At 34.4% G+C, this 12,244-nt stretch overlaps 1 protein-coding gene across 1 annotated transcript in view; it reads right to left on the reverse strand.

Moving 5' to 3' along the window:
* Positions 1-4,537: 4,537 nt before the first annotated feature.
* Positions 4,538-12,244, reverse strand: part of Mid1 — a 65,634-nt gene continuing 57,927 nt past the window's right edge. Inside the window, exons 2-3 of the mRNA XM_026629084.2 lie at positions 6,339-6,690; positions 4,538-5,459 (exon numbers count right to left, since the gene is read on the reverse strand). Coding sequence (XP_026484869.2) covers positions 5,131-5,459; positions 6,339-6,690 — 681 coding nt within the window. The 3' untranslated portion in view covers positions 4,538-5,130. The remainder of the gene's footprint in view (positions 5,460-6,338; positions 6,691-12,244) is intronic.

Below are 12,244 nucleotides of genomic sequence, written 5' to 3' on the forward strand. Positions count from 1 at the left end.
TCGCGTACAAATGATTATGAAAAATAAGTAAAATTCTTATTTTATGACTATTCATCATAAGATTTTAACGTTGTTATATAATACTATCACCTTCATATAAATATTGTTCCATTAGAATGCTAAGCTATTGTATTATTAACAAGTACACTTAGACCACGGTTTGTTCAAATAGGGACTATTATTGAAATATATAGGAGACAAGAATCTACATAAAATAACTTATAACTTATAGTTATTCACTGAAATGTCCTCTTGCCTAATAAGTTTTTTTTTGTCATATAGTTGGAAATTATGTAAGTTGATTCGATCGAGATTTTTTTATTGTTCATAATAGACAAAATATAAAAGCCACATAAAATAATATCGACAGATTTATGTTGTAATATTATTGATATCTACTAAATTAATAGATAAAATAAAATTATAATTAAAATACATGAAACGCAAGACTATCAACTTTTAGCAAGCGTTTACAACTAACGTAAAGTAACCCGCTAGCTATTGTTAACTGTTACGGTTTTTTTGCTTTTTCATATTTATTAAAGTTTTCGATCTCACTAAGGTGAAAATACGCTTTAAATGTGTGCATAGTCTCTGACTCTAGGCGGCCTTTTGTAATACCACACCACAAGGTGAAGTGGTTAGCACTTGCAGTGGTTAGGCAGTGATTATATATATTAGCTACTTAGAGAAACCAATCTTCTAGAATCGTTAGTCAACCGCTAAGTTTACGCATAAATACAACGAAAAATACAGTTTTCCTCTAAGTTCGCACCAGGGCGAAAGTAAGCCTGTAACAATCGGTGGCTGACTTTACGTTAGGTATGAAGGCTCGATTAACATTCAATAATTCATGGAGGTGGTACAATAATATCAAAATTATACAAAATATTAAATGAATGGCAATGAAATCAAGAAAAAAGTTAGTTTTCTTTTGTTTTATTCTCATTACTTTATAGTTGCATTCCTCGCAGGTTACACACGTTTACAACACATAACATTCGGCACGCTGCCGTGGCCTAAACACACTTTTAACTTTTTTCGATTGCATTAAAATAATAATGACTTTGTATAAAATATTTGCTCATCAACATGACCGATCACGACTATTTGTACTCATATCTATATATATATTTTATGTAAAAGGCTACAATTTGGTGTTTTCCTTACATTAATTATAACAGAACGGGCACTGTATCTAACGCTGTCTGAAGTAACCTATATTATACCGATGCATTGACGGTGAGCCCCGAAAGAACATGACTGGATGTTTGTGCGCGTGTGTAACAGTCAACATTGTTGATGCGTTAACCTAACGTGAACTTTACTTATAATAAACCTAATTAATTCCATCCAGATTGGATTCAATAATTTACATCGAGGTGGGTTTCGTGACTACGTGCTGCCAAAACGAACGCGATTCACATTGCCTCTACCAAACTTCGATTCACTCATCTGTGAAATAAGAAACGATAAAATGATACAGCTTGGCAGCAGACGCACGAAAAAACCTATATCCGTATTCCTAATCATAAACGTTGAGTTATAGTTTACAGCTAAATACATAATAATTTTCGTAAAATGCTTTATCTTTGTATTTGTGCGTTAAACATTTACACTTTATTTATGTACATCAAAACATACGTATATTATTCAAAAACATAATGTACACGCTATCATCCAACGCTCAACATAACATCAAACCGTTAGACTAATCCTACGTAGAAGAGCACGTGTCGCACTCGCACACCGCGTCCCGCCCTAAGAACTGTTATGTCACTCGAATGACTCGTGGCGTTGAAGTCTACATGATTAATCCGTAACCACTACGAATTATTGCTAAATTTGTGTCCCTACAAATCAATTAGAATTGGAATAGCTGGTCTCGTAATAAAATCTATAATAGCCTATTTAAAATCCTATTTCTAGTTTGGTTAATATTCATGTTTTAGTATAAAATTTACGTTGACGTGACGCTGCGTTAAAGATCTACTGGCTGATGAAAGGCCGACATAAAACGAGACGCGTTTTTAGTATTAACAACATTCGAACCGATCTCCTCTCTTTTGGTCTTTATTTATCTACTCTAAATAGAATAGTGGCCAAGTGAAGATTAATTAGAGTGAGAGTAGAAATATCCAAAAAGAAGGAATATACGGTCAATGTGTGAGTTTAACGAGTGCTCGAAATTGTTTCAATTAATTATGTTCTAGTAATTCATTGTCTAATTCTAAATTTTGATAATTTATACATAGATACAAGTAGATATCCTGAAAGAGACCAAGACTCCAAGACAAGGAGGTAAAGAGGGTACCTAATTAGTTATTCGGGATATTACTAAGTATAGTTATTAGTCTAAGCTGAAATGCTTTTAATTAGTAAAATTAAAACATTACGATTGTTTCTGTTTGTGAGTCTAGCATAATGATACTTAAGTTATCTCCTTGAAAACATGTTATATTGTGTCGAGCAAATATAAAATATATTGTGTGCTTAAACATTTTAAATTTATATCTGATTATTAAAAACAAACATCATTTCAAAACAAAAATCGTCTTACAATAATAGCATTTGGTTTAATTGATTTAAAGGAATTAATTTAAACATTGTTGTTGTATGATTTTTTAAGTATTGTAATTTGATTCGAGGTCTATATAATTTTCAATAATTTATATATATAGATAGACATATTTGGTTACATCTAGATTTCTCTCTATATACGATTTCTGCTTGGCAAAACTCATACCGTTTCTCATAATGTTACTAACATTGTTTTTGTACTCTGAACTTTACAAATATAGAATCAATATCTGTTGGTATATTATTGTTAATAGTCGCGGGTACGCCGGTTTTTCTTCAAGACTAAGCAAATATTCTCAAAATTTCATTCACACAAAAGTTTACCGGCTCGATCATCGTCACTAAATAATAACTATTTTAATCTTACATCTATAAAACGAATTTGAAGTATTTTCTATCACCATTACAGATATTCATCGGCAAGCTTAAAAAAATATGTCCATATTCAAATTAATTCATTGCTTTCTCGGATGGAATAGTGCCAGACAATTTCTTAATTGGTAAGAGGACACATCATTAGCGTTCACTTGGTGAAGGCACTAGGCATCACTTGCGAATTAGATACTCGATTGAAACAATACGACCCACTGTCTTGTCACAAACTTCCTCAGACCGGATAAAATTTATGAATGCTTTAGAGTTGATTGTATCGATCAAAATGTTAAGAAAATAATCGTATCTGACGTGCTTAGTGTATAGAACTTGAAGTGATATGGCTTAGACATTCAGAGAGGCTCTGTGCGCCCCGAGTGGGTACGGGATTGCTTCAAATTCTTCTGTCCAATTTATATCTGTAACATCCATCCTCACGCAGACCGACAAACAGAACGTTATTAGTTTGAAGTCGAGAGAAATAAAACAAATCTCTAAGAAGCGTTAATAGACATTTAGCACCTTTGGTGGCGTTCATTTAAGTATGGGAGTGGAAACAACAAACCGTTTTTGATATATTTACACAATAAAAACGTAAAAAATAACTTATTTAATATTATTATCTTTCGAATACAACAACTACATCCCCGATCGAGGACAATATTCTCAACAAATGTTCATTCAATAAAGTCTTAATAACCATTAATTTTAATCAATTACCCGATCACAAAATCTTCAACGACACCACTATTAATTTAATACTTTTAAAAAAATAAAACAAATCAATAACAAATAGTGTTACCTATTTAAATATGACAACGACTGTACCCGTTTTAAGGGCTCGTCGTTATCATTAAACACGATAATGTATACAATAATATATATATTAATTAGTCAATTCATATAAAAACATTTTTAACCATGTTTAGTTATAGTGGTAATTCATCATTCAATGGTATATCAAATTATTTCATAAGACGGATATACTATTACATATAAATTTCATTATATGTTTATCTCATATTTTCTTACAAAACAACAACTACTTTTAATTAATTAATCCTAATACAAGTTTCAGCAATATGTATACAATATCGTCAAAACTCAGGCATACAAAGACGGTCAAGCAGCAAAACAACGTGTCTGGTATTTACACCAATAATTATAATTATAACAATACAATTTAGGTAGAATAATAACAGCTTCAATATAAGAAATTAAATAATTTAAAAATCGAATTCGGTTAAAAAATGAAATAATTCCAATATTTCTGATATATTTTCGAATGTATAAAATATATAAATAAAAATATTTTTTATTCGGTTCAAATAGTGTTTTAGTTACCAAGTACGTTGTCTCAATGCCTCCGTCTCTTTACCAATGTTCCTAAAAATTAACACTACGTATTCAATATACTATTGTTGCCAAAGTGATTTTAATATAAGGGAAACATCGATTGCAATTCGTGCCAATTTTTAAGACTGTTCTCTTGTATGACGATTATTGTGCCAACTGAATTGACTTGGGTCACCGACGGGCCAGCTTCTGCACGTGCATCACATTGAACTGCGTTTGGGTGATAAATCTTTAAAATTGCGACGTATTTAGTATTAGAGCAACTATCACCACGTTTGTAGCCTTTAAAGGAATGTGATAATTTGTTCATTAGTTGTAGTCATACACGACACGAGCTACAAACAGTTTCACACTGAGCGACTTTATATAAACTATTTTAGCAAAAATAAGTGAAATAATTGTAATATGGGTTTTAAATTCACACGAACATCAAACTGTAGTTCTATTTAAAATCTACATCTCACTTAACGCAAATATATTTAGTCGTTTACAATTCGTGTCAAAAACATTATTATACTGGCCGGAACGGCGGCTATATATATTCGTGAAAACGACGCATAAGTAACGTTTAAAAAACATTATTTTGGTGTTTCTGTGACAGACGTGTATCAAACAAACGGACACAGACATGAACTTATAGTCTATAGAGACGACATAGACGCCTCTCGCTCGCGGCGACGACTCGGCGTTCCGGCGCCGCGACTCGTAGGCGTCGCTGAACGCATTATCGCCATTTATTATCATAAGTACGCCACTAATAGAAGGTTCGATCATAGTCCGGCGATCGCGGGACGTGGGAGTGCGACGCACGTTAACGTAAAACTATAACCTCGAATCGCGCACATTCACTAGAGGTATGGTTGGTGTCCAGTGAGTCCGAATCAGCGTGGCGATAGTGTTGACGAGAGAGGCTAGAAGGAGCACGGGGTGCGGTGGTGCTGTGGCAGCGGCGGCGGGCGCCTGGTAGGGCACCGAGCAGGTGGCTGTGCGCTCCTCGACAGGCGAGCAGCGCTCCGCCTCGGGCCGAGGCGGCTCGCTCAGCCGTGCCTCGCAGCGATAACAGAGCCGTCCCTCGCAATACCAGTAACAGCACTCGTCGGCTCCGTAATTGGATTTATTCGACTGTGCACCTGTTTCTGGTATGCGCGGGTCTGAAATTAATTACATTTTTTTTAACTCTGATAAAATATTATGAAAGTACTTAAATAATATACAGATAAATAGACATCTTGCGGACATGCAGACAGACGTGCATCTTAACCGATGATTTCAAGTTCAAACCCAGGCAAGCACCACTGAATTTTCATGTGCTTAATTTGTGTTTATAATTCAACTTGTGCTCGGCGGTGAAGGAAAACATCTTGAGGAAATCTGCATGTGTCTAATTTCAACGGAATTCTGCCACATGTGTATTCCACCAACCCGCTTTGGAGCAGTGTGGTGGAATATGCTCCAAACCTTCTCCTCAAAGGGAGAGGAGACTTTAGCCCAGCAGTGGGAAATTTACAGGCTGCTAATGTAATGTAAATAGAGATGAAATATAATTATTGATATCACTAATATTGATTAGTAGATAAAGTAATCTAACAGAAAATTGTGGGTGGAAGAGAAAAAATAATTGAGAGTGGAAGCAAGAAGCAACAATTGGTCAAAGTGATATGAAAGGGAAACAATGGCGCGTGCAGCTCGCAGAAGGTGCCATTTGTTTCGAGCTCTCTCGTTTTGAACGGAGGCCAAGCGGCGGAGGCTAATCGAGCTAATACTCCGCCTTCCGTCGCTGTCGGCTACATACACGCACACATTTGCCAAGAATTACGCTAATACTTCGCACTTTATATCATGCTTCTAAACACATTTAGTGTAATAAAACACATTTATTGTTCTGTAATGTCTGTTTCTAAGATAAATAATATGTGCTGGGAAACTGCATGTTTAAACTCTTGTGATTATAATTTAACAGATACTACGTTTAAATAAATCTTATAAATATAAAAATGTTAACTGGATATTAGTTATGAAAAATGCATTACCAAGGCATAGGAAGGTGGGTTCGCCGGCGTATTGAGTGGGATATGCAGGTGCTCGGTCCGCAGGCAGGAAATAGGGGCAGTGTTGCTCCACGAGCTGGCAAACGGAGAGGCATGGCTTGAGACGAACGATAGGCCGCCCGGGACCCGCGGCGGCGGCCCGCACCCAGCGGCCTACAACTCCTCCGCCGCGCCGCCGGTCCAAGTGACCCACGCGCTCAAGATGTCGTGCACGCCACCGTGCCGCATGCTCAGCGGGCGCACGTCGCGATCGCCCGCCCTCTTCGCCGTCCTCAGATCCCTCTTCCACCCAAAGTGGCACCATTGTGCTACACGCCCACCGTCGGTACGTCTCCTGTAACAGAACATTAGTCATTTAAATTTTCTCCCGTTGAAAAACATTACATATGAAGAATTTAAGTTCTGGAGGAACAGTTACGGTTTTACCAAAATGGTGTTTTGGGGATATATTCTTCTTTTGAATGTCATCAGTCATTAGACAATGGTGACAATCAGAGAGAAATCAGTGTTTAATTAAACACCCTCAAAACAACGTTTATAAGGCTGTAAGTATTTATGTGGGTAATATCTATTTAAGCCGTTGTAAAAACAGTTATATATACTTAATATTATATTTGATTTATTTTGCAGAAGTCGTAGTCGAATTTAATAACTATTATCTTAAATATGGATCAGTACGTAACAATCGGACACTGCTTAAATATGCTAACTTCTAACTGTTAAAACAAAAGATTCAGAGATCAAATGGGTTGATGTTAAAATTTCTTCCGGAACATACATTTTTGTTCACAGTGTTTTGTTTCAAGGCGGAGCACGAGATAAATTATGAACACAGATTTATTTGTAAAGCTACAAAACAATAACTCTTGCAAAATTGCTTTCTTCTTACAATTGTCTGATTAAATATAAAATATTGACAGAATGTATGGGAATTAATCATAGTTCTACTAAAACCTTCCATTGAGCGAGACACATATTTACTCTGTTCATATCACAAGATAGCCTTTGTGTTACAAGATTTACGAGTTGTACCGACATTACAGGGCTTGAGAGGCTCGCGGTGACAGCTGGCGAGTGGGCCCTTCCCACATTTATCGTTATTCAGCATTTATCCATCCCGCAGGAAATCACGTCGCTTACCGAGTCGGTGATTAATTAGGTATCAAGCGACCGCGAGCGCCATGCACACGTCGCCTTTATGATGTAATAAATGGACATCGGGTGTTCTACGTGTGCAAACATGGCCTATTATGACGTTAATCGCAGGTAAACAAGAGTTGACTCAATTTAATTAAAAAATATCCGTTTAATATCCAGCAGCTCTTAACTTAAAATAAGTCGATAAAAGCCACTACGGAACTATATATGTAGGATTCGGGTGATACTCTTGATCTGATACGGGTTGTTTAGGTTTGTTTGGTTAAGTTATCATTGTGCGTTTTTGAATTACGATATGCATATGAAATCTGTGTTTATATAAGTATGAAGATTTGGGAAAAGTATTAAAAAATCATATACAAACGAAATATGTTCGACTTATTGAAATATGTTATTTGTGAATCCATAAGGTAAAGTTGGATTCTTTAACCTAAACTTGTTACATTTTAGAGAGTGATTTGTACAAAATTATTTCTAGTAAATCTTAGCATTTGAAAGAGATATGAAATATGTTAAACAGGGTCAAAAGCTTAACCTGCTTCCAAAATGTTAGGAAGGCCAATGCTAATATAAATACTACTATGAGAATCAAAAGAATTTAAAATTTGTTACTCACTCATCAAACACTGGAGTGAACGATCATTACACAAAAAATAAATATCGATACATCTATGGAAATATATTAAAATTAGAAGTGAACAATTAATTGCTAATTCATTAAACAAACGGTGTTACGAATAAAGTAATAACGTCCCTAAAATGAAGTCATACGAGTATACCGAAACGAGGAGTGCACACAAGATATTTCAATTAATGTCCTCTATTACCGTAATAGCTAATACAATGTCCCTTTTATGACCATTCCTTTATCTTATGACCCATTGACACGTGCTCCTAGTAATTATGTCTGCAATTATCTTGTAGGAACTAACCGCAATGATGATATTATTATTTATTTAAATTTAACATTTGATTTTTAACGAATAACTATAAATAGTTGCACTGGAATAAGTGATACAATATATAAGTTTATTGTGGTACTTTTGTATTGTAGTGGTGAAAATAAATCTTCGATAAATATACGGCTCGCTTAATAGGACTTTTAATATAGGAGTCCATCTGGTTAGGTATCACTCATCGGATACTTAAATATGAAAACTTTTTACATGCTTTTAATTCGAGTCGTTCTGTCACTCCGTTACTTTGTTTATTTCTCAGTTAGAGAAGATTTAATTCCGAAATTAATCCTTTTATACCTTACATTGTGTTTCATATTTCTTGTTATTAGTTATTGTTTTCTAAAATACTTATTCATAACCTCAAAGCGAAAATTTCATTGTTTCAGTTAGTATTCATTAATATTTAAAAATATAAAAGAATTTAATCATAATGGTCTACGGAGTTATACTCATGAGCATAAACGGGGCGAATAAAAAATCTAGAAGAATCTCATGTAGGTTCAAGAAGAATGGGTTTTCTTTAAGAAAAATTTATATGAAAACAAAATACAAAACGTTGCTTGCCCGAAGCATTTAATTTCTCTCATGGTAAGGTCAAGTCGCTGGAGATCGAGACTATTGTTCTTTAAAGTTGTGGAATAAAAGAGTAGTTATTTTAGATTACTTCTGTGAATTTTTTATTGCTTATATTAATAAGAAAAACTTAGTACATTAAGAGTAACACAATTGTGATATATGTGTAATTTTTGTCAGTATTGACATTGATAAAAACTTTAGTTAGCAGTATTTGTTTTTTAATAAATTGTAATGCTTGTATTTTTTTTTTTAATTTATTATACTGCTTTGCATTAATTACAGGGTATTATAATAAATGATGTTCTTCACAAGTATACTGGTGTGGTTGGGTACCTCCTTTCCAGTAACTATTTATTTTTATTACTATGAAAACTATATACTATAATTTCTGAGACTAATTTTTGTAATTATACTAACTAACTTATAGTTCGAACCATGATATACGTGGTAAAATAAAAGGCGAGAGGGAAATGACTGTGAGACTAATTGGGTCCCAGACTTTTTCCGACTACCGCTTCTGGGACGCGAATGGCTTAGCATTGATCGAATTTTTATAATTAATTACGTAATTTACATCTTAAAACTGTGTCACGTATAAAACGTAGCGTATACCAAACAAATTAAAAGGAAAAGTAAGATATTCAGTTCTAAGGATATTCTTTTCTTTTATTAAAATGAAAATTCCTTACAATCTCGTATAAATAATGTGCAGAGCAATAAAAGGTACTAGTATTATACCTATGTATATCATAATGATATAAATACTTGGTGGTAGGACTTTGTGCAAGCCCGTATCCCTATCATCAGATATTCTACCGGCAAACAGCAATACTTAGTATTTTTGTTTTCCGATTTGAAGGGTCAGGTAGTCAGTCTAACAGCAGGCACAAGGAATATATAGTTAATATCTTAGTTCCCAAGGTTAATGGCGATGCAAGGATTTGTTAATATATCCTACAACGGCAATTACCACGAGCTGTGGAGACTACTTAGCACCAGGTGGCCCGTTCGCTGTGCTCTTTAGCAAGATGAATAAATACGAAGTGAGATATTGGAATAAAATTATAAAAAAATAAAGTAAACGTAACGGAGAAATCCAAACTAAATAACCTTGTACTCATTAGTGTGCAGCGGGGTTTAAAAAATCAGAACAAATGAGCACTATGTCAGACATTGTCTCACAGTTCGCGAGTGGAGTGGGACACCAATCAATCATAGCATGATTTGCTCGATATATTCGCCTATCTGCTGTCTGTGATATGACGTGTATATAGCTATCTATCGCAGTGTGCGTTAACCTCTATCTACGTGTGAGTAAACGTAAGTAACCGCCACACAACCAATATCTACCTAATAGTTTCTGATAATGGAATACCCATTACTAAGGTTTTCTTTACCCCACCTTCATCGTCGGGTTTAGGTTTGGAATTCATATAAAATAGTTTATTTGATATATGAAAGTGTTTCCGTGAACTATTCCTAGCCAGAAATATACGAATAGATAAAATCCTTTATTTTGTTTCTTCGAGAGAGAATGAACGTTAATTGTTAGATCCGTCCTTGGAGGTTTGTTGTACTAACGTTCAATCGAATGGAAACTATATAATACGTTTCTTTAAAGTATTCAAATTCAAATAAAAACAATTATACTAGTAATATTTGACAAAACTTTTTATATTATTTCCAGAGTGATATTTATATTTTTCTATAAACGGCGTAGTTGCTTCTGAACAATTGATGAATCTATCGGTGAATCTAGAAATGGTTCTAAATTTACCCGAGTTCACAATAGTATTTTAATAATATTTAAGTATGTAAAAATGTTTTGATAGATTATAATCGTATCCACCTCATTGAAATAGTGTAGATCCTGATTGCCCAGACTCAAAGAAATGGATTGGACGATTTAAAGTTTCTGGTATGTGTTGTTAAGGATGTCTTATCATCAGCTTGAAGTAAGGAATTTATCAGTAATAGAATCCTTTGCTTCTGAAAACATTTGGCTCTACGCCTCATAATTTTGATAAAGCCCCCACCTAACTCGATGACTAAAAAGGCCATTGTTTTGTCTACTAAAGTACAATAATCAGCCAATAACTATCGAACTGTTAGGATATGGCCTCTCGATTTGAGGAGAAGGTATAGAAATACCACCGTACTGCTCGAATGAATTTTGGTGGATACACATGTGTGAAGGTTACCTCACGACGTTTTCCTTCACCAACGAGTACGAGATGAATTATAAACACATATTGAACACATGAAAAATCAGTGACTTTCCCGGGTTTAAATCCGCAATCATTTGGTAAGATTGACGTATTTTAACCACGAATGAAAGACTCAATTAATTTCCGAATATTTGACTTAAGATATAACTATTATTCTATCAATATGCAAAATCTCTCACTATATATATTATATTTATGTATATGTCGACGGATACACAATTAATATTATTATTTTTAGTCTAATAGTTCTATAGCCGTCTTCTATTGAAGATTGATAACCATTAAGGTAAACTGTATTTTGATCAATGCTGCATGTAGTTTTAATTCTATATAACTAAGTCTTTTAAGATTCCCTTTTTTGTGTTACAGGTAGGTGGACGAGCAAATGAGCTGCCTGATGGTAAGTATGCCCACCGCCCGTAGACATTGTCCCTATAAGAAATATTAACCATTCCATACATCGCCAATGCCACCCAACTATCTATCACCGATCTAAGATGTTATGTTCCTTGTGCTTTTAATTATACTGGCTCAATCCTCCTTGCAACCGGAACACAGCAATACTAAGTATTATTGTTTTCTGAATATCTGATGAGTGGGTGGTACCTACATATGCTTAGATTGATGATACTTTCCTTAAAGGATGAACACATGTTTTAAACATAAATAATACAGTTATTAATAGACAAGAACATAAAATTATCACATCAATAAATGATGACGATTTCATTCGTCTAAATTTAAAGTAGGAAAGTACAAAGCTTTATATAATACTTTATACTAACAAACCCGGCCACGCGTTGCTGTGGCTACTTTATACGGTGAATTGTATGATAATGTTCAGCTAAAAACCTCTGAAACATACTGAATATATGGCATAATATTTTATTTCAAAATATTCAGTGGTTTTTCCATGACGTGCGATGAAAAAGAAGATTATATTTATATTAAAACCTTCTTCGAAACG

The sequence above is a fragment of the Vanessa tameamea genome, chromosome 5, assembly GCF_037043105.1.
Source record: "Vanessa tameamea isolate UH-Manoa-2023 chromosome 5, ilVanTame1 primary haplotype, whole genome shotgun sequence".
In the NCBI taxonomy this organism is placed as follows: Eukaryota; Metazoa; Arthropoda; class Insecta; order Lepidoptera; family Nymphalidae; genus Vanessa; species Vanessa tameamea.